Source organism: Rhinolophus hipposideros (genome assembly GCF_964194185.1).
Source record: "Rhinolophus hipposideros genome assembly, chromosome: 13".
In the NCBI taxonomy this organism is placed as follows: Eukaryota; Metazoa; Chordata; class Mammalia; order Chiroptera; family Rhinolophidae; genus Rhinolophus; species Rhinolophus hipposideros.
In genome coordinates, this window is record NC_138059.1 from 45,307,685 (window position 1) to 45,330,613 (window position 22,929).

The 22,929-nt window shown below is 39.0% G+C and overlaps 1 protein-coding gene across 6 annotated transcripts in view; it reads left to right on the forward strand.

Moving 5' to 3' along the window:
- Positions 1-22,929, forward strand: part of SPIDR (scaffold protein involved in DNA repair) — a 575,751-nt gene that overhangs the window by 507,857 nt on the left and 44,965 nt on the right. For 5 of the 6 annotated variants that reach the window (XM_081070679.1, XM_081070676.1, XM_081070677.1 and 2 more), the window contains one exon: positions 2,581-2,721. The exons of the other annotated variant lie outside the window; for it this stretch is intronic. In XM_081070679.1, coding sequence (XP_080926805.1) covers positions 2,581-2,721 — 141 coding nt within the window. The remainder of the gene's footprint in view (positions 1-2,580; positions 2,722-22,929) is intronic. 6 annotated transcript variants of the gene reach the window in all.

Consider the following 22,929-nt stretch of genomic DNA (forward strand, 5'->3'; position numbering starts at 1 on the left):
ACACTTTTTATAAATGTCCCATGTGTGCTTGAGAATGCACTTTATTTAGTTGTGGGCAGTTTTTCTAATTGCATATCCAACAAATTAAACTTTTTGGTGTATGCAACTTTTCTAAATCTTACTATTTTTTTCCTCTGGTCAACTTAATAATTGTCAGAGGTATGTTAAAATCTCCCACAGTGATGTTGGATTTGTTTATTTCTCTCTGAAGTTTTATCAGTTTATGCTTTATGTATTTTGAGGCTAAGAGAGTAAAGGTTTAGAATTGCATGTCTTTGTGGTAAATTAAGCTTTTTATTTGTCTTTGATGTTCTCTAGTTTCATTACAGTGTGAATATTAGGGTGATTTCTTTTTAGTTGCCCTGCTTGGTATTTGCTTTCGTATATCTATGGATTCATTTCTTATATCAATTAAGAGAGATTCTCAGTTACTAGATCTACAAATTACTGCTTCTACTTCTTCTATTTTATTTCTCTGAGATTCCTATTAGACATATGTTAGACTTTCTTATTTTGTCCTGTGTGTTTCTCTCTTCTCTCATGTTTTTTAATTTCAGCTCTCAGGATGCATTCGGTAATTTATTCAAATTTTATAACCCAGTTTGCATATACACACTGTCCAGATACATATAACCATTTGTCACCCTATTTAATAATTTTTTTGAATTTTTATTTTTTATTAGTTTCACGTGTACGAAACAATGTAATAGACATTTACACCCCTCACAAAGTAATATCCTCTTCCCCCAATCTGCTATCCCTCTGACATCATATATAGCTATTACAATTCCACTGATTCTTCCCTATGCTGTACTCCACATCCTGTGACTATATATATATATATATTAAATTATAGTTGACATTCATTATTATTCAGTTTCAGCTTCAGGTGTACACTGTAAGTGGTCAGGCATCTACACTGTCCATGAAGTGGTCTCCATAATAAGACAAGTGTCCATCAGATACCCAGGGGGATACGAAAGACAGTTTGGGGAACATAATCAATAATGTTAATAATTTTTTTTATTTCAATAAGTGTAGCTTTCCTTTTTGAAAGTTCTATTTCATTCTTTTTCATATCTGCCAAGTCATTTTGTATCGCTTTTTGTCTATATTTTTGTGATTTTTACCTTTTCAAAACAGTTATTCTATATTTCATATGTTTTAATTCTAATATCTCAAGTCCTCAGCAGGTCTATTCTTATTTTTTCTGACGCTTCCCACATAATGGTTTGTTTCTTTTGTACTTGGTGATTTTTATTTGAGTATATCTTATTAGATCTTACTCCATGGCAAATTAAAGGTGCTTTTCTTCAAACAAGATTTACCTTCACTTTTATTTTTTTAATGTAGTATATTGGAGTAACATTGGTTAATAACATTATATAAGTTCCAAGTGTATAATTCTATAATACATCATCTGTATATTGCACTGTATACTCACCACCCAAAATCTAGTCTCCTTCAGTCATCGTATCTTTGACCCCTTTCACCCACTTCATCCTCCCCCCAACTCTTTCCTCTCTAGTAACCACCATATTGTCGTCTGTGTCTGTGAGTTTGTTTGTTTGTTTTGTCTGTTTGTTACTTTGTTTTATATCCCACATTTGAGTGAAATCGTATTATTTTTGTCCTTTTCCATCTGACTTTTTTCACTTCTTATGATTCTCTTGCAAACCGGGGGGACATGTGGACCTGGGAGACTTAATCAGGAAATCTAGACTACTAATCTACTCCCTTTTGCCAAGGCAGTGTTTAAGGTTCATACCTTCAGATGTACCTTTCCTTTTTTCATTGTTTATTTGTTTCTTATGTGTTTTTTTCCAACATGCACTTTCTTTTATATCCCCGTCTTTAAAATAGTTTTGTTCTTCATAGTCTATTTGGTGGTGTTATTTACTAAATATTTTTTAGGCCCCAGGAAATGTTTTCTGAGAATGTGTCATTTGGTGATAAATAAGACATTTACCTGAGTTATGAAGTGAGAAGATTGGGAATTCAGTCATAAATAGGTTTTTATAAGTACTACCCTTTGAACTTAAAAATTGGGAAGAATCCCATCATGACACTGGATATCCATAAGTCTCTATGTTGCTGCTAGCTGGGACACTGGTTTTCATCCTGCTGGGATATGCATGTCTGTAAATATGTACCTTCTCAGATAAAGCCTCTTATTGTTATTCTCATCATAATGTTACACTGAAGCTTTCCTCAGTATTGAGCATTCATACAAAATATGTTACCTATTATGCCAGACAGGATAAGAGAATGTTTCTGGGCAATGGTAATATATTTAACTTGAAAGGATGGTCTTCTTCGTGTGATTTTAAACCTCATTTGGCTTAAGGTTTAGTTTTATGCCAAAAGAGAATTCTGTCTCCTGTATTTTCCGAATAGTGATCAAACACCTGCATGAACAAATCTAAAAAGTGCATGTTTGAATTCAACTTCGTTTACCCTGATTCATTCATTTAGAAAGGTGATTTCAATGGATTTCTAGTGAAGGAGTAAGAAATCCTGATCTCTGTATTAAATCAAAAACTACTTCCTAAAAGAAGAAATGTGAATACTTTTTTGTAGAGTCTCTTTTCTTGTGCAAGATGCCTATGGAATGTTCAGTGAAGTGCACTCAGAGGGCACCATCTTGAAGGACAGAGAGTTGGAAGGGAAGTCCTGCAGCCTGGCGGGAATGAAAATTCTACGGAAGGCCACCAGAGAAAGGTGAGGACACACTGTAATAGCATCCAGTTTGCTACAATGGCTAGTCCTTTTATTAGTCTTTTATCTCTAATTTTATTTTTAAAGATGATAAACCAGGATCTTAGAGTTTGCCTGCAAAACAAGGTCAGGGGTTAAGTGGAACCCATAAAGTACCTCTGGAGGAAAAATTATAATTGACAAGAAAAACAATTATACGTGTTTACTGATTCATAATTTTATTAAAATTAATACTTTAAAATGTTGCGTGTGCTTTAATTCTAAAAACTGTGTTTTCTGTATTTTTCTTAACTCTAACAATAAGGCAGCTTTGTATGAGTCAGTTTATGTAACTAAAAACATACTTTAGTGAAAAGGCATCTTATAAATGTAAGCAAAACTCTTTTAAGTTGACACATAATTTTGCTTTCCATAGTAAGAAAGATTTGTTCTCTGTCAAGTTTCACAGCACTCACCCTAAAATGTTTTAGATAAACAGAGATAGAATGGTGCATAAATCTGGCCCAAACTGTGGCTGTTACAATAATCATCCATGAATTAAGGAAAGAAGAAACATTTTTAATGGAACTATCCAGTAATATAGACAATGTAAACTGAATTTGGGATTTTCTGAATCTTATTATAACCTCTCTTTCCTCAAATAGTGTGTTGTTTTCACTCTCTTGATATTAATATTTTGTTCAATTATAGTAATATGTGAGTTTATAACAGTACCTGAGGGAGAAAAAAACCCATTATGACTATATAGTATTCTGATTTTGAATCTGTTATGGATAGCAACTTTCAATAATGACCGTTCTAGTCATAATTCTAAATTGTGAACATTTACTGAGCATTTCTCCTGACTGACCTCTATAGACTGTCAGCTTTTCCATGGGTCTCAACTCTGTGTTTCATATTTCTTTCATATGTCTCTGAGATGAGTGATGGCTCTGCCCAAAAGCTTGTTTGTCTAAAAGATATATATCTCATAGACCGATCCCGTGTCAGCACTGGGTAGATACAAGAATATATTATTAACCCATGTAGATTTGTCTTGTAACAAATGCTTTTGTTCATAAAAAGGTGGCTTGTTATAATTGCTTTATAGACTGGGGCCAGGTGGGGGTGTCACCCAGATATTTGAAAAGCATAACTAGACAGGCGAAAAGCTTCACTGGGTCGAATGAACCTTATCCTTACTAAGCTGAATCTCATTTTAGTCCTCAGAATCACGAACATCTAAAAAGACGAAGTATAGTTATGTGAAAGATATCGCTGCCCTGGCCTTGACCTGACAGCATTTGTCTTCCTTCACATGAACTCTACACATGATCCTCCCACCTGAGCACACCAGGATACAAGTAGGCTCCCCCTCTCAGGAGAGCCTTGCCATGTGGCAACAGTATTCCTTGGACTGTCAGGTTTCCTGGTGTGCCTCAAGCCAAAGGGATACTGCTCCACTCTGGAAAACATTTCTTGCTGGAGATTGTGGGACATAATTTATTATGGCAATACTACTGGTGAATGACTGAGCCAGGACTGGAATCCAGGGGTCTTTTGCTCTATAAAGTTCATCTTCTTTTATCATTATGCTTTACATCTATATGTGTACCTAATATTTAATCTAGTTTTTGTGGGTTACACTGAATAGGAAATTTTTTTTCCCATGGGAAATATACTGAGTATTCAAAATCATTCATTTACAAACTTTCAGAAGCCACTCCTTTTTTAAATTGTGACTTAATATCTGATGCTTTTTTTTTTTGAGCTTGGGATTAATTTCTTTATCTTATATATTTAATTTTATTTGACATGCAATCATCCAAATAAATATTTAGAATTTTTTTTCTTTTGGAAGCTATATTCCTTCAAAACAAATTATTATCTCAGATGAGAGGAAGAGGTCTCGAGATCCGCCTGGAAGAGCGTGTTGGCTTCTTTGGTTGCGACTGGCAAACTTGCTGGGGCATCTTCCTCATCCCCAATGCCTCTGAATGAGGAAAAATAGATTTTAATTAATAAATCCGTTAGCTCTAGGCAGGCACAAGTACTAGAGTAGTTAATGCTTTAAGTGACTAGATCTTAACTGACTGATCTCAGAAGGTTTCATGAAAGAAGTGAGTGAAAACAAATGCTTTAAACACCTTGATCTGGCAGAATGAAAAGTTCTCCTCAAATTGGTAAAATGTTATCTGTGAAGACATAAAAGTAGGATTAGGAAAGATGTATGCAAAAGAGGAAGAAAGAGGGTTTATTGAAAAGATAATTCAGGGGGCCAGCCCGGTGGCTCAGGTGGTTGGAGCTCCACACTCCTAATGCCAAGGCTGCTGGTTCGATTCCCACATGGGCCAATGGGCTCTCAACCACAAGGTTGCCGGTTGGATTCCTCAACTCCTGCAAGGGGTGGTGGGCTGTTAATTGCCCTGCAACTAACAATGGCAACTGGACCTGGAGCTCAGCTGCGCCCTCCACAAGTAAGACTGAAAGGACAACTTGAAGCTGAATGGCACCCTGCACAACTAAGACTGAAAGTTCAACAACTTGACTTGGAAAAAAAAATCCTGGAAGTACACACTGTTCCCCAATAAAGTCCTGTTCCCCTTCCCCAATTAAATAAATAAATAAATAAATAAATAAATAAATAAATAAATAAAAGCTAGCTTAAGTTTATAAAAAATAAAAAAAAGAAAGAAAAGATAATTCACTTATTTTATCTATAAATCTTTAGTACCTCTTTGTGCTATGCCCCTGGCTAGTTGCTGAAGAATTGAACTATGTACTGGAATTTGGGGATTTATCCTAGACCAAAGTATATTGAGATACAAAGTCAGCTAGATAAAGCCTTAAATCCTATTATTAGGGATTCTATATTTCTCCAAGAGAAAATTAGGGCCACTATGAGTTTTTGAGACAAGAGGTAATAAAAATGAAAGTGAAGTTAAGATTATCCTACTGTTGAACCTGTAATAGATTTGACATAAAGAGAGAGATTGGGACAGGACTACAAGTTCGGAAACTTTTGCAGCACTGAGGGAAGAACCAATTGATTTTGAATTTCTGATACCTACAGACAGCTCTAGTGAGAGCCGTGGCAGATGCCAAGAGTATAAAATAGACCACTTCCTCCAAGAGCTCATAGACCAGCAGGAGAGCCCAGGAGGAGACCCAAAAAGGCACCAATGGGCAAGTGCTATGGGCTGATAGCAGCCATCTTTGAGAGAGCCTCAGAGAGTGGATTAAGATTTAGGCACCCTGGAGAGAACAGGAAAGGCCTGGGGCTAAGGACTACAATGTGGAAGGGAGGAGGACAGGCTCCATTGTCTAAAATCCTCCCCTGGGAGAAGGTTTGAAGACAAGGAGAGCACTGCTGTCTGGCCAGCTTTAAGAATAGAATAAGTGGTTGGGCACTTGGGGAGAGAGGTGCCCATTTCAAAAAATGATCCAATAAATAGTTATTGTTTAAATACCAGCTTTTGTTTCCGTGGTAACAGATAAAATACTGATAAATTTTATACTAGAAGCCAAGCTTGGTCAACGTGCTCAAAAACTAACCCAATGGTCAAGAAAAGAATGTCCCTTAGCCCTCAGACCAATCCCTAGCCACTGTACTTGTGGCCTTTGGACCCACCACTGGAGTATGCACCTAGGCCTAAAACACTTTTATTTTTTCTTGGGCCTTATTTAAGCCCCACCTTTCCATCACAGGCCAGTCTTCAGTACTCCTTCATTAGGGCTTGTATTGGCACTGTCTCCTTTGGGCTTCATTTGGCACTGTCTCCTTTGTCTCCTGCAGCAGTTACTGCTGGTTTGTCCTCCTCTTCTCCACCAGCGTACCCAGTGATCATAGTGCTGCTCACTTCAGTGCCTGTGCCCAAGGCTGTGTGGGATTTCCACCAAAGAGGTATATTTTATTGTAAATAAGAGTGACACCACAGACTTAAATTTGAATATGTCCAGTTATTTTTGTAATTATGCAAACATCAGCACTTGCATGAGGAGCCTTGGAATGGCTCCCCCACACTGGCCTGCACCATATGCCCCATTGCTCAGCTCGGAATCACCCAGACTAATAGACATACAGACCTTGTTTTGGTCATTGTTGTACCCCTTTGCATGGTATGGACAATCAGTAAAGTTTGACGTTGATGGGAAGCCTAGTGGCCAGGATTTCAGACTAGCCTGCGATCATTAGGCTCTGGAGGGCAGAAGCTGTTTCTTGCTCACCATCGTATTTCTTGTGTATAGACTCTTCTCTCACCCCCATCTTATGGAGGAGGGCTGAAACAGAGGTGAAGGTATTGGCCCAGGTTCCCCATCCAGTGTGACTGGGCATTGGACACCAAGGTGTTCAGTCACCTATGGAGACCCTTGCCTTCCTTCCAGCTGAGTATGACCCAGAGCGCACAGAAGTGCGGTAGAGGGAGTCATTAGGAATTGTTCAACACATGTTGACTGGGCTGTATTAGGGTTATCACTGAGGAGTCATTTCACATGCTCCTTTAACAGGTAATAGATGGTGGTAAGAGCTCTCCTTGGGTAAAAAATTTCAGTAGGTAATTTCCTTCCTTTGATTTTCCCTTTTCAAAAAAGTCACCATTTGGGGAATATAATCAATAATGTTGTAAAGATTTTGTATGGGGTCAGATGGACACTTGTCTTATTAGGGAGAGCACTTCATGGACTGTGTAGATGCCTGACTATTGTGCTGTACACCTGACGCTGACGCTGAATAATATGGAATGCCAGCTTTAATTTATATATTTATATATAATATATATAAAATATATAATATATAATAAATAATATATATATAAAATATATATAATTTATATATAATATATATTTTTTTAAATTATATATTTAATTATATATATAATTAAAATATTAAAATATATATGTATGTATATATATATATATATATATACATACATATACGTATATATACATACATATGGAGTGGATGTGGAGTACACAGCCACATCCACGTCACAGGATGTGGAGTACAGCACAGGGAATAGAGTGAATGGAATTGTAACAGCTGTATATAATATCAGAGGGGTAATAGATTGGGGGAGGGGGTTATCACTTTGTGAGGTGTGTAAATGTCTAACATTGTTTTGTACACCTGAAACTAATTTAAAAAGGGGGCGGGGGTATGGGAGGACACACACCAAACTGTTAAGCATGGTTGCAGTGATGATGGGATAAAAAGAAGGTAGTAAGGAGAGATCATCACGTTTTATCCTACAGGTTCCTATATTGTTTTGTTACCAGAGAGTGAGGCCTTCTTGGCACGATGTCCAGGTTCTCGGCATCTGGAGCAAAGAATTGAACGAGACACAGAAATAAAGTGCTGAAAGACTAGTTTATTAGGAGAGATAGTACACTTCAAAGAAATAGAAGCAGACCTGAGCAATAGAGAATGGCTCAACGGCCCAAGGTGGCTTTGTTACTCCAAAAGAGTTTGGAGTTGGAGCAGGCCGAGCAAAAGAAGAGGCTCAAATGGCAAAAAGGCCTAAAGGGCCAAAAGCCGGGGCTCAAAAAAGGGCTGACTGGTGAAGACTTGGAGTTTTTATCCTTTTTCCTCTAGAATGGGTGGTTCTTTTCTGGTTGTGGGACCACCTGATTGATACCTGTGATTGATAAGAAGCTATTACTGATGTAGGTGATGTTGGATCTGCTAGCAGTTACTGAGTGTGGGCCGGGATCGTGTCTCGTGAAGCTGAAGAATGGAAACGTGGACCAGGGAGAGGCAAAAAGTTTTTAAAAAGAGAATAGTTTATTAGAGGCAGGAGAAGAGGTTGTAGCTCCCGAGTGGGAGGGGGTCCCGAATGGGGGGTGCCCATGACTGAGGCAAAAACTCTTACTTTTGTACCTTCCCTTACCTGCTTGGGGAAGGGGAGCTGTTTGAAGAAAGGACTTGTTTGAAGAAGGGAACTGGCGTCTTCTAATGAAATTCCTCTACCAGGTTTGTTCTGCTTGTCCATCCTAAAGGAATTAGCAAAGTAACCCACTCTTATCTATCAGATCAGCTCTGTTTGTCAGGCCAAAAGGAATTTTATGATTAATCTCAGGGGCTTGTTACATTATGTCTTGGAGCGAAGGAGTGATTTCAAAACCTGTAGTTTTAGGATATGGCTGTCTTTTGTTTATTCCACCAGGGACCTCCCTGTCTACCTAGGGACAAGCTAACTATCCTGTATCATTACCTCATCTTTTTTAAACTGCGTAGGTGTGAGTGGCCCGTTTGATCTAGTTGGGTATCTTGTACCCATTTGTTTAAAATGAAAAGGGGAAGTTTTGGACAGTGAAGGGAGGTCTTTTGGGCAGCAATGCAGAGACCTGATGCCTATCTCTGCCTGTCTTGTTTTTCCCTTAAGAGACGTGATCCCCATGAAATGTCTATGGGAAGTTGAGGGACAAGAGGTCTGTTCTTCTGTATCTGCTTCCTGCTGGGCAGGGATGTAGAGCTGTTCCTACCTATTGGGGGAATTCATGGAACTCGCACCCTATCTGATCTCAGATGAGAGGAAGGAGTCTTGAGATCTGCCTGGAAGACCGCATTGGCTTCCTTGGCTGAGACTGCCAATTTTGCTAGGGTATCCTCTGCATCCCCAAAGCCCCTGAATGAGGAAAAATAGATTTTAATTAATAAATTCTTTAGCTCTGTAGAGCCTGTGACCATTCAACTAGTCATTTAAGTGGTGACAATTGTCCAGGAGTGGACCCAGAATGGGTTGGAAGGAACATTAGGCTTCAATTATTACAATCAACAACTATACTGGCCTGTAGGGTCCAGAATGGCTTGGGGGATATTGGGAAGTCACAGGCTTTTAAGTAGTTATCTGAGAGACATTCTGTGATTCAGGCTAGGAGCAATCTTTAGTTATAGTGAGGGAGGCTGAAAACTTTTGTAGAGAGGGAGCTCTCCCATATCTGTTTGATTTCTTTTTCAATGTGCATGTATTCGTGCCATATTAATTTAAAAGTTCTATATGGATATATGCAAACTAAATTAATCTAATTAGGAAAAATTTTAAGAGATCACCATTTCATATGTCCAGAATCTCTTTACTAATTGCTGTGGTTGAAAACCTTCTTTTACAGGGGACATTCTTAAGAATCACTCCATGATTTTGAAAAAATTGTTCCTGGTGGGTTCACGTAAGATTCTGCAAGGAGAATAAAATGTCACTGAAAGAGAATGTACTAAATCTTTAAATGAAGGATGCTCAAAGAAGCAAAAGGATGCTGCTCCTAAAGCGCACGCTATTAATTCAAGCCCTTAATCAGTTTAGAAGTACATTTTATGTTTCCCTATGGGTTTTATTGTTTTCTTTTTGCCAGCGTTTCTTACCATTAATATTTTAATTTAAAATTAAATCTTTCTATTGTCCTTTAACAGTAGGGTTCTTTATTGTCTCTTCAACAATTGTACAGGGAAGCATGTAAAACAGTAAATGAAGTTTAAATAAGCAACTCTTTTTCACGATTGTATCCCTTCATCTGATAATCAGTACTTGAACATCAATTTTTCTTGGCTGTTAATATTGCTTATGTGTTGTTTGTGTGTTCTGATGTATCTTTCTTTTGACATTACTTTTCACAGAATTTTTTATGTATCTATGCTACCCAGATACACACACCCACACCATTATTTTGCTGCTATGGTGTTCTCTAATTTAATTTGAGGGCACCTAAATGAGCACTCTGTATATAGTGGAAGTAGTCTTAACTTGTAATCAATAGATCTGGATTATACTACGGGCTATGCTGCCAATACCAGTTGCCCTGATTTGTCTGAAAATGAAAGGACTAGACTAAATAACCTTTAAGCCACTTTAGGTTTGAGGTTATTCCTTTCCCTTTCAGAGTTAGGATGGTAGGCTTTTATTTTTAGCTTTCTACACATATGTATTTTTTCCATCTGAACATTTTTCCTTAAAGGAAATAGTAAACCTGTTAATTAAATAATTTTCTTACAGATAAACTTGCAAACTTTCCATCTACATACTCAGTATGTAAGCATAATAAACATTGTCAGCATAAGAACGCCCAAACCTGTACAGAATTTTTTTTAACTTTTATTTATTTAACTGTATTTTTCCAGGACCCATCAGCTCCAAGTAGCTGTTTCAATCTAATTGTAGACGGCGCAGCTCACAGTGGCCCATGTGGGGATCAAACCGGCAACCTTGTTGTTAAGAGCACTGCATTCTAACCAACTGAGCTAACTGGCCGCCCTATAGCTTTCACTCTTACTTTAGGTCTGTGATCCATTTTTAGTTGATTTGTGTATGGTGAGAGTTAAGGGTCCAACTTCATTCCTTTGCATATGGATATTTGGTTGTCCCAACACTATTAATTGAAGATACTATCCTTATTGTGCATTTTTTTAAATATACAGATTAATTTTATTTTTTTATCATTATTATTATTTTTTAATTTATTACTTTCAGGTGTACAAGACAAGGTAATACTTAGACGTTCATCATTTATATCCCTCATACTGTGAACCCCCCTCCTCCCATCCACTATCCCTCCGACCTCACACTGAGCCATCACATTATATATATAAAATGATAGTTGGCATTCATTAATGTTTAGCTTCTGGTGTACAATGCCATGATCAGGCATCCACAGTATCCCTGAGGTGGTCTCCCAAATAGGACGCATGTCCATCGGATACCCAACAAAATCTTTACAACATTATTGAATACGTTACCCAAATTAATTTTCAAAAAATCCCTGAGGCCATTTTGTGGTTACAAGCTGCTTCCTAATCCCTTCACCTTTCCCCTTATCCCCAACCCCCCCCCTCCGCCCATCTAACAACTCTCGGTTTTTTCTTTGTGTCCTCAAAACTGTTTCTGATTAGTTCATTCACATATTTTTTTCTTTAGATTCCGCATATAAGTGAGATCATATGGTACTTGTCTTTCTCTTTCTGTTGTTGCAAATGATAAGATTTCTTTCTTCTTTATGGCTGCGTAATACTCCATTGTATAAATGTACCACAGCGTCTTAATCCAGTCATCTACCGATGGGCATTTCGGTAGTTTCCATATCTTGGCTATTGTGTAAAGTGCTGCAATAAACATAGGAGTGCATACAGATTTTTGAATTGGAGTTTTGGATTTCTCCGGGTAGATACCTAGGAATGGAATTACTGGATCATAGGGTAGTTCCATTTTCAGATTCCTGAGATACCTCCATACTGTTTTCCATAGTGGCTGCATTAATCTGCAATCCCACCAACAGTGCACTAGCGTTCCTTTTTCTCCACATCCGCGCCAGCATTTGTTGTTTGTTGATTTATTGATGATAGCCATTTTGAGTGGAGTGAGGTGGTATCTCATTGTGGTTTTTATTTGCATTTCTCTGATGGTTAGTGAGGTTGATCATTTCTCCATATGTCTTCTTGCCTTCTGCATGTCCTTTTTAGAAAAATGTCTCCTCAAGTCCTCTGCCCAATTTTTAATTGGGTTGTTTGTTTTTTTGGAGTTGAGTTGAGTAAGTTTTTTATAGATTTGTGATATTAATCCCTTATCAGATATATCATTGGCAAATATCTTTTCCCATTCAATAGGATCCCTTTTTGTTTTATTGATGGTTTCCTTTGCTGTGAAAAAACTTTTTAGTTTGATGTAATCCCACATGTTTGTGTTTTCTCTTACTTCCCTCCCGTAAGGGGATATATCAGTGAAAATCTTACTCCGGGTAATGTCCATGAAGTTTCTTCCTATATTTTCTTCTAGATATTTTATGGTTTCAGAACTTACATTTAAGTCTTTAAGCCATTTTGAATTTATTTTTGTATATAGTGTAAGGAGGTGGTCCAGCTTCATTTTCTTGCATGTGTCTGTCCAGGTTTCCCAACACCACTTATTGAACAGGCTGTCTTTACTCCATCGTACATTCTTGCTTCCATTGTCGTAGATTAGATGGGCATATAGGCATGGATTTACTTCTGGACTCTCTATTCTGTTCCATTGATCTATGTGTCTATTTTTATGCCAGTACCATGCTGTTTTGATTACTGTAGCCTTGTAGTATAGTTTGAAATCAGGTATTGTTATACCTCCCACTTTGTTCTTATTTCTCAAATTGCTGAGGCTATCCGGGGTCTTTTACGGTCCCATATAAATTTTAGGATTATATGCTCTATTTCCGTGAAAAACGTCGTTGGTAGTTTGATAGGAATTGCGTTGAATATGTATATTGCCTTAGGCAGTATGGACAATTTAACTATATTAATTCTTCCTATCCATGAACATGGAATGTGTTTCCATCTATTTATGTCTTCTTTCATTTCTATCTTCAGTATTGTATAATTTTCTGAGTACAGATCTTTTACATCTTTGGTTAGATTTATTCCCAGATATTTTATAGTCTTTGGAGCAATTGTAAATGGAATTGTTTTTTTAATTTCTCCTTCTGATATTTTATCATTGGTATATACAAATGCAACTGATTTCCAAATATTAATTTTATATCCTGCTACTTTACTAAATTCATCTATCAGTTCTAATAGTTTCTTGGTGGAGTGTTTAGGGTTCTCTATATATAGTATCATATCATCTGCATATAATGATAGTTTTACTTCCTCCTTACCAATTTGGATGCCTTTTATTTCTTTCTCTTGTCTGATTGCTGTGGCTAGAACTTCCAGCACTATATTGAATAGAAGTGGAGAGAGTGGGCAACCTTGTCTTGTTCCTGATCTTAGGGGGAATGGTTTTAGCTTTTCCCCATTGTGGGTTTGTCATATAGGGTCTTTATTATGTTAAGATATGATCACCTCTATTCCCACTTTCTTAAGGGTTTTTATCATAAAAAGTTGCTGTATTTTATCAAATGCTTTTTCTGCATCTATTGACATGATCATGTGGTTTTTATTTTTCATTTTGTTAATGTAGTGTATCACATTAATTAATTTGCGAATGTTGAACCACCCCTGCATTCCAGCGATGAATCCCACTTGATCATGGTGTATGATCTTTTTAATGTATTGCTGAATTCTGTTCGCTAATATTTTGTTGAGAATTTTTGCATCTATGTTCATTAGAGATATCGGCCTGTGGTTTTCTTTTTTTGTGGTGTCTTTGTCTGCTTTTGGGATCAGGGTGATTGTGGCTTCGTAAAAAGTGTTTGGGAGTCTTCCCTCCTTCTGGATTTTTTGGAAGAGCTTGAGGAGAATAGGTGATAATTCTTTTTTGAACGTTTTGGAAAATTCACCTGTAAAGCCATCTGGTCCAGGGCTTTTGTTTGTTGGGAGATTATTGATTACTGATTCAATTTCCCCGGTGGTAATCAGACTGTTCAGGCTTTCTGTTTCTTCTTGAGTTAGCCTTGGAAGGTTGCGCACCTCTAGAAAATTGTTCATTTCTTCCAGATTGTCAAATTGTTGGCATATAGTTGCTCATAGTAATTGCTTAAAACTTTTTTTTTGCAGATCCTTCCCTCTTAGGACTGCTTTCGCAGCATCCCATAGATTTGGGTCTTCGTGTTCTCATTCTCATTTGTCTCGAGATGTCTTGTGATTTCTTCTTTGATTTGCTGCTTGACCCATTCATTATTTAGTAACATGTTATTCAGCCTCCATGAATCGGTGTGTCTTCCTGGGTTTTTTTTTCCTGTAGTTCATTTCTAATTTAATAGCACTGTGGTCAGAGAAGACAATTGGTATGATTTCAATTTTCTTAAATTTATCAAGGCTTGTTTTGTGTCCTAACATATGATCTATCTTGGAAAATGTTCCATGTGCACTTGAGAAGAACGTGTATTCTGCAGCATTGGGGTGAAATGCTCTGAAAATATCGATTAAATACAAGTGGTCCAAAGTATCATTTAAGTCTGTTGTTTCCATATTGATTTTCTGTCTGGAGGACCTGTCCATTGTTGTCAGAGGTGTGTTGAAGTCCCCCATTATGATAGTGTTGCTGTTGATCTCTGTCTTTATGTCCATCAGTACCTGTTTTATATATTTAGGTGCTCCTATGTTAATGCATAGATGTTTACTAGGGTTATGTCCTCTTGTCGGATTGATCCCTTTATTAGTATATAGTGCCCATCTTTGTCTTCAATATGTTATTCATTTTAAAGTCTATTTTGTCAGATATAAGTATTGCAACTCCAGCTTTTTTTTTCGCTTCCATTTGCATGAAATATGTTACTCCAACCCTTCACTTTCAGCCTGTGTGTGTCTTTTGATCTGAAACGAGTCTCTTGTATACAGCATATACAAGGGTCTTGCTTCCTTATCCACTCAGCCACCCTATGTCTCTTGATTGGAGCATTTAATACGTTTACATTTAAAGTGATTATTGATAGGTACATAGTTATTGCCATTTTTAAATTTGTAGTAAATTGTTTTCATCTTTCTTCTATTTACAAAAGTCCTTTTAGTATTTCTTGCAATGCTGGCTTGGTTGTAATAAATTCTTTCAGTTTGTTCTTTTCTGGGAAGCTCTTTATCTCTCCATCAACTTTAAATGATAGCCTTGCTGGATAAAGCAATCTAGGTTGTAGGCCTTTGTGTTCCATCACTTTTGAGTATCTCCTGCCACTCCCTCTTAGCCTTCAATGTTTCTGTAGAAAAGTCATTTGATAGTCTTATGGGAGTTCCCTTGTATGTAACCTACTGCCTTTCTCTTGCTGCTTTTAAGATTCTCTCTTTGTCTTTAAGCTTTGCCATTTTAACTATAATGTGTCTTGGTGGGCCTGTTTTGGTTTATCCTGGTTGGAACTCTCTGCACTTCCTGGACTTATATGTTGGTTTCCTTCATCAGGTTAGGGAAGTTTTCAGACATTATTACCTCAAATATGTTCTCAATCCCTTGCTTCCTCTCTTCGCCTTCTGGTATTCCTATGATGCGCATGTTGTTGCGCTTGATGTTATCCCAGAGGTCTCTTAACCCATCTTCATTGTTTTTTATTCTTTTTTCTTTCTGTTGTTCAGTTTGAGTGATCTCTGCTAACTTGTCTTCTAAGTCGCTGATTCGATCCTCTGCTTCATCTAACCTGCTGGTCATTCCTTCAAGTGAGTTCTTAATTTCGGTAATTGTGTTCTTTAGTTCTAGCTGGTTGTTCGTTAAGATTTCTACATCCTTTTTTAGTTCTAACTGGTTGTTCTTTATGATTTCTACATCCTTCTTCATGTCTTCTCTAAGCTCCTTAAACATTCTTATCACCAGTGTTCTGAACTCTGTCTCTGACAGGTTGGTTACCTCTGCTTCATTTGGTTCCAGGTGTGGAGGTTTCTTCCGTTCTTTTATTTGGGACATGTTTTTTTGTCTCCCCATTCTGACTGACTCTCTGTGTTTGCTTTGATGTATTAGGAAGATCCCCTAGACCTCTTAGTTCTTGCTGGGTTATCTTATGTAGTATGTGTCCTTTATATTTGACTGGACTACTTCGTTCTTCTCCTCTGCATGTGCTCCACAGGTGGCTCATGTGTTTAGTATATTGTCCTGTTGAAGAAGAACTTTAATTGCTTTTTGCTTGTGACTAGGTGGGTTTAACTCCTAGGCAGTCTAGTGTGAAACTTGGCTCTGTCCACCGCAGGGTGTTCTGCTGGGTGAGGGTTGGCCACTTAAATGAGGTTTGGCCTCTATGGGCTCTTGTGCCTTCAGAGGATTCCCTCTGGGTATGTGACTTGTTGGTCAAACCCGGTAGTACTCTGGTTTGGTCCAGAGTTGGCTTCTGGATATGTTGAATCTTGTGCCTCTTAAGCTGGGCCCTGTTAGGGCAGTTTCAGCACAAATCAAGTTACCAAGTACAACAACAACAACAAAGAGAACAAATCAAGTACATTCACATATAAAATACAACCGACAATCCCCACTCAACATAGGCAAAGATATCAAAGAAATAAAGACAGAACAAAGCAAATCACAACAAGCAGAAAAAAAAACAACAACAAAAAAGAAGAACACCAAGCAAAGCAAAACAGAAAACAGCACCAGTCTTGGCTTAAGCCCACCAAGTAATCTCCAGGTTGTCCTCCGCTGTGCCAAAGAGTTCTCTGCCTATTGCGCAGGCAGCGCTGGTCACCTGGTGCCCAGAGTGAATTTGGGAGTGTAGATTTAAATGCGAGAGGCTGAGGGGTCTGGATGACAGTTTTCAGAGAGACCGTGCAGTTTCTGTCCTTTCCTGCACAAATGCACGCTGAGAGTAGCTCCACCAGCCCTGTGCCCAGTACTCCTGAGTCTTAGGGCCCTCCTTCCGTGGGTGTGTGGGAGGGGGCGGGTGGGAGATCTCTAAGCTGCTGAAAGCCGGGAGCTGTGTCTGCCGCTTACTGCTGAACTCAAGGAGTGCTTCCGCGGTTGCCCTTGCCCCGCCCCAGGCCAGCCAGAGAGGGTGGGGGCTGGGGATGGAGAGGTCTTCTCTCTCCCAGGCCAGCTAAGTTATACTCCTCCCGCAGGCCCGAAAAGGTGGTGGCTGGGGGTGTGGGAGTCTCCTCTCTCCTCTTCCAGCAAAAATCCCCTCCTCCCAGCCTCTTCCAAAGGTCAGAGCTGACTGCCAATCTTCTCAGCGCCTGAGCACAGACGCCCCTCTGTAATCTGACACTACTCCTCAGTTCAGGGGTCAGTTTAAGTCTCTGGAAGGGCGGGGGGAGGATTCGAAAAGTGGGGTGAGGGGCCCAGGTGTGGTGTCTGAGTTCTTTGTCTGCCCTAGGGCCCACGAGCTGCACGCCCCGGCAGGAGCGATCAGCTGTGGGACGCAGGGAAAGAGCCCACCTCCTGGACCCTGTGCTCTCCACTGTACCCTGGGCTCCCGTGGGACTCTAGAGCACCGGGTGCTGCCTGCCACTGCTTTTGTGGGCACGCTGCAGGGCCGTGGCTCTACCGTGGGGGGTGGGGAGAGCGCGGCGCGTTTCCTCTTGTCCTCCTCGCTTCTCCCCTCCTCGCCCAACTAGCGCACCCCAAAGCAAACCTTCCACGAGTCTGCGCTACATCCTGGGTGCCGGGCAGCGGTCGCCGTCAGGCCTCGGCTCGCCATGAGGGGGGTGGCGCGCTTCCACTTCGCTGTCCTGCCTCCTCCTCTGCTTGTAATCAGCGAGCACCTTCAGGTAATTCCTCCACCAGTCTCCCCGCTGTTCTACGTGATGAGCAAAGGACTCCTCAGGTGTTCTATATGTCCCTATTGACAGAAAATCTCAGGGAGGATTCAAAAAGAGCACCCTGCTGCCGCCATTCCCATGACGTCACTTCCTTATTGTGTATTTTTGTCAAACATCAGTTCACTGTGTATGCATGATGCACGGATTTATTTTGGGGCTCTCAATTGTATTCCATTGATAGGTATGTCCATCCTTATATAAGCAAAACCTTGATTACTGTAGCTTTGCTGTAAGTTTTGAAATTAAAAGAACTTGGTTCTTCTTTTTCATATTGTTCTGGCTATTCTGGGTTCCTTGCATTTTCATATGAATTTTAGGATCAGCTTGTCCATTTCTTCAAAAAAATAAGGCAATTAAAATTTTGAAAGGGGTGGTATTGAATTTGTAGAACAAATTTAGGAATATTGTCATTTTAACAATCAATATTAAGTCATCTTATCTATGTACATGGGATCTTTCCATTTATTTAGGTCTTTAATTTCTGTCAACAATTTTTTATAATTTTCAGTGTACAAGTCCTACAGTTTTGTTAAATTTAGACCTATGTAGTTTATTCTTTTATCCTATTATAACTAGCATTGTTTTACTTTTATTTTCAGATTGTTCTTTGCAAATGTACAGACATACAACTGGTTTTTGTATGTTGATCCTGTATCCTGCTGCCTTGCTGTACTTGTTTATTAGATTCAATAGTTTCTTTAGTGGATACCATAGGATTTTCGGTATACAAGCCCATGTCAACTGCAAATAGCAATAGTTTTACTTCTTTTTTTTTTTTTAATCTGGATGTCTTTATTTCGTTTTCTTGCCTTGTTGCCTGTTTAGAACTGCTAGTATAATTTTGAATAACAGTGATGAGAGTGGAAATCCTTGCCTTGTTCCTGATAAGGAAGAAAGTATTTAGTCTTTCACCATTAAGTATGATTTTAGCTACATATTTTTTATAGATGCCCTTTATTAGGTTGCAGCAGTTCCCTCCTGTTCCTAGTTTGAGTGTTTTTATCATGAAAGGTAGTTGGATTGTGTCTGTTGAGATAATCATGATTTTTGTTCTGTATTTTATTAATATGGTATATTATATTGATTGACTTAAAATATTCAGCCAACCTCGCTTTTCTGCAATAAATTCCATTTGGTTAAGGTGCATAATCCTTTTTGTATGTTGCTCAAGGTCACCCATAGGTGAGAGTTTATGGGCTTCTCAGGTCTTTCATGAGCCTGTGCATAGCCCTGTACAGGTGTAGTCTCCTAGATTCACAGGTCTATGTTTTAGAACTTTACCCTGTTATTGCCTCCCTAGGCAGCAGAGATGTTTAAACAGTTGACACTGATATAAATGCCGGGGGTGGGGGTGGCAGTTATGGTGGAGCATCGGCAGTACCCAGTGGGTGAGTTCTGAGGTCATATAAAGAAAAACCTCGTGAATAGCGTTTTCCAGGGAACTGCCAGATAGGTCAGGTGATGGCAGTTACCTTGAAATGAGGCTTTGAAGGAGATCCAAACCCATTTTATCAGTCTTCCACAGTGGAAGATTAATTTAGTACAGTGCGTAGAATACATTGGAAAGAAAAATCTCAAAGCAGAGATCAGGTTCACAGTTCTTTCCTAAATTCCAGTGGAGATAAATGCACAGATTTTTGGTAATAGCACTGGAAATGGAGAGGAACCTTCCAACCTTATTTCATCAAGAAGGAATTGGTAGGGGCAGCCAGGTAGCTCAGTTGGTTAGAGCGTGGTGCTCTTAACAACAAGTTTGCTGGTACCATCCCCAACATGGATCACTGTGAGCTGTGCCCTCCACAACTAAATTGAAACAACTACTTGCCTTGGAGCTGATGGGTCCTGGAAAAACACACTTAAAACAAATAAAAGTTTAAAAAAGAAGGAATTGGTAAATGTTTACAATGTAGCTATTTAATATAACGTTTTTTCTTTTCTGACAACCCAAGTTCACCACTCTGTAACCAACTGAGCTAACCAGCCACCCTGAGAATTTTTATACGAGTTTATTTGAGCCAAACTGATGACAGTGCTGGGGAGCAAGATCTCAAATGCTCTGGAGAAGCAGTTTTGCAGCTTCTTTTATACATTTGTAATTAAAAAGGGAATGTAAGGGAAGTTACATGGAGGTGGGAGTAGGCAAGGCGGGGATTGGATTACAGGATAGTTAACAAGATTATATACTCTCTTGAGTGTAGTTATGGCTTATTTCAAAGGTGTGTTAACCTAGACCACAGAAACAATGGACAGAGTTGCTTAAGGCAAAGATGAGCCTTTCACTAAAGAAGTTATATGCCTGCTGTGTGAGTACTCACCATAACCTGCCCAGTTAGGAATTTATGATCACATCACCTGTGAGGTTTCTTTCCATAGAACCCCTTTTTTTCATCCAAACCACAATTGAAGTATCTCCTTGTAAGTTCTTCTAATAACATGGGTTCTAATAATCTAGATTGTCATCTTTTTAACAGAGTATTTTGTAAGGTAAAATAAACTCTAAAAAAACTTTGGAATAGTTACATTTTAGGGAGATAAAATCTATTTTCCTAATTATTGTTTCCTCAATCACTTTGTTCCAGAGTGTCTTTGTTACTGTGAACTGTCAATTAATTTTATTAGTGATTCTAATCAAAGATAGAAATCATGACCTTCATTTTTATTTTAGAGGAAAAGTATTTTCTGAAATTTGAGATCTTAGTCCCAAGCATACAAATTATGACCAGGATTTATACTCTAAGACTTCAACTATTCATTTCCTTATATATTTAGTTGCTTTGCTTCAAATCTGCTTGATGGTAAATGACATTCACTGGGCACCAAGGGAAACAGGAAAATGTAAAAGTCACTTGGGTGGAGCTACCATTTTTCATATGCCATACACTGTGCTGTGTATATGTGTTATGCATAATCCTCAAAATAACTTCTCAGAGCATTATCCATTTAAATTAGAGGAGGAAATAAAGCTCATGAACAGTAAATATTTTACTCTGTACCCACTTTGAAATGGCCCTACAGCAAATTCTGCTTGTATTACAACATGCTGAAGACATACATAGTCTAGCTTGATGGTCCATGGGGTGGGGTTGGGGGCTATGGGATGTGGTGCCCAGTGCTTGATTAAGAAATAAACCATTATCCCTTCCCTTCTGTTACTCTCTTTGACTGAGGTGGGATGGAGGTTGGGGGAAGGCATGAGAACCTCCCCACTGCAGGTTGCTGCTCCGATGAGACATATGAGGTGTGAATTTTAAATTTGTGAACTCATTCTAGAAAAAGTGTTCCATACCTCATTTTTGAATATCACTATGGTCACATTCAAAGAACTCCCCTTGGGAAGCTATGCACTGACACCAGCAGCTGGTCCAACTTTCGGAGCAGTTTTGGAATTCTTTCTGGAATGGCCATCAGAGCTGTCATACTGTTACCCTTTATATTCTGAATGTCATCCGAATGTCTTCCTTTCAATATTTCCTTTATGTTGTCATGCAGCAGCCTAACCATCTGTCCCCTCGTGCCTATCCCTAAAGAAAGAAGAGTCTGTGAGACTGATCCTTTCAGGGACTTTGCTTCACCTTTGTGCTTACACCTCATATCTCTCTGTTTGGCCCCCAAAAGATGGTTGGTCAGCCAATGACAGGTAAGATTCCTCATGGAAGGAACAACCCAAGCCAGGCACAACCACACGGGGACCACCAGAAGAATTCACGAGGTCGATAGAGGTGGGCACAGCCCTCCACCTTCCCTCGGCTAAGGAGAGCTTCTGCCTATGTGGCTCTCTTCCTTCCCACAACCTGCTTGGGAAGTGAGTCAATGATGTGATAACATCAGTTCTCCTTCCATTCTTAACAATAAGTTTCAGCATAAAGGATGTGTCCCTGGGGAGGCACATACCATAATTGTTAAGAATACTGGGACTTTCAATTCCGGCTGTTTGCAGGCAAGGGTGATTGGTTTGAATCAGTTTTCTGGTATGATGTATGAGACTCACAGACCGTTGAGAAAACAATGCTACTTCCTTGTGTGTACATCAATAAAAGCCACAAGGTGGCCCAATTAGTGGCTCTCAGTCCTTTGAAGCTGGGAGACCCTTGGTCCCCTGTTTCATAACTTTCTTGATTTCTGTTTCTTTCTTAACCCTTCACCGCCCCTTCTCATTCTCTCACTGCCTGTGTTGTGCTGGATGGGACACCTTTATCCTCAGGTGAAGAAAGAAGTCACTGGGGGGTCAGATCAAGTGAGTAGGGAGGGTGTTGCAATACAGTTATTTGTTTACTGGCTAAAAACTCCCTCACAGACAGTGCCATGTGAGCTGGTGCATTGTCGTGATGCAAGAGTCATGAATTGTTGGTGAAAAGTTCAGGTCGTTTTCATCTAACTTTTTCATGCAGCCTTTTCAGCATTTGCAAATAGTAAACTTGGTTAACGGTTTGTCCAGTTGGTACAAATTTATTATGAATCATTTCTCTGATATCAAAAAAGGTTAGCAACATAGTTTTGAATCTTGATTTGGACTGACGGACTTTTTTGGTTGTGGAGAATCAGCTGACTTCCATTGTGCACTTTGACGTCTTGTTTCAGGGTCATATTCGTACACCCATGCTTCGTCACCAGTGATAACATGGCCCAAAACATCATCTTGCGTCTCCAAAAGGTCTTGGCAAACTTTGACTCTCCTTTGCTTTTTGTTCATCACTGAGCTCCTTCGGGACCATTTTTGCACACACCTTTCTCATGCCAAGAGCTTCAGTTAAGATTTTCCTAACTGTTTCACTATCGATGTTTACTTAGTCTGCTATGCTTCTCACAATCAGCCGACAATTTTGATGCACAATTTGACAAATTTTTGCAATGTTTTCATCAGTTCTGCACATTACTGGCCGCCCTGACCTTTCTTCATCACTGACATATTCTCTCCCCTCAGAAAAACATTTAATTCACTTAAACTCTGCTGTTATTCTTCATGGCATTATCCCCATAAACTTGGACTAACATGTCCCTGATTTCACTTCCACTTTTGCCAAGTTTAACAAGAAATTTAATATTTGTTTGTTGCTCTAATTCAAGCTCAGACATTCTTGCAATGGCACGCAAAAACACACAACAAT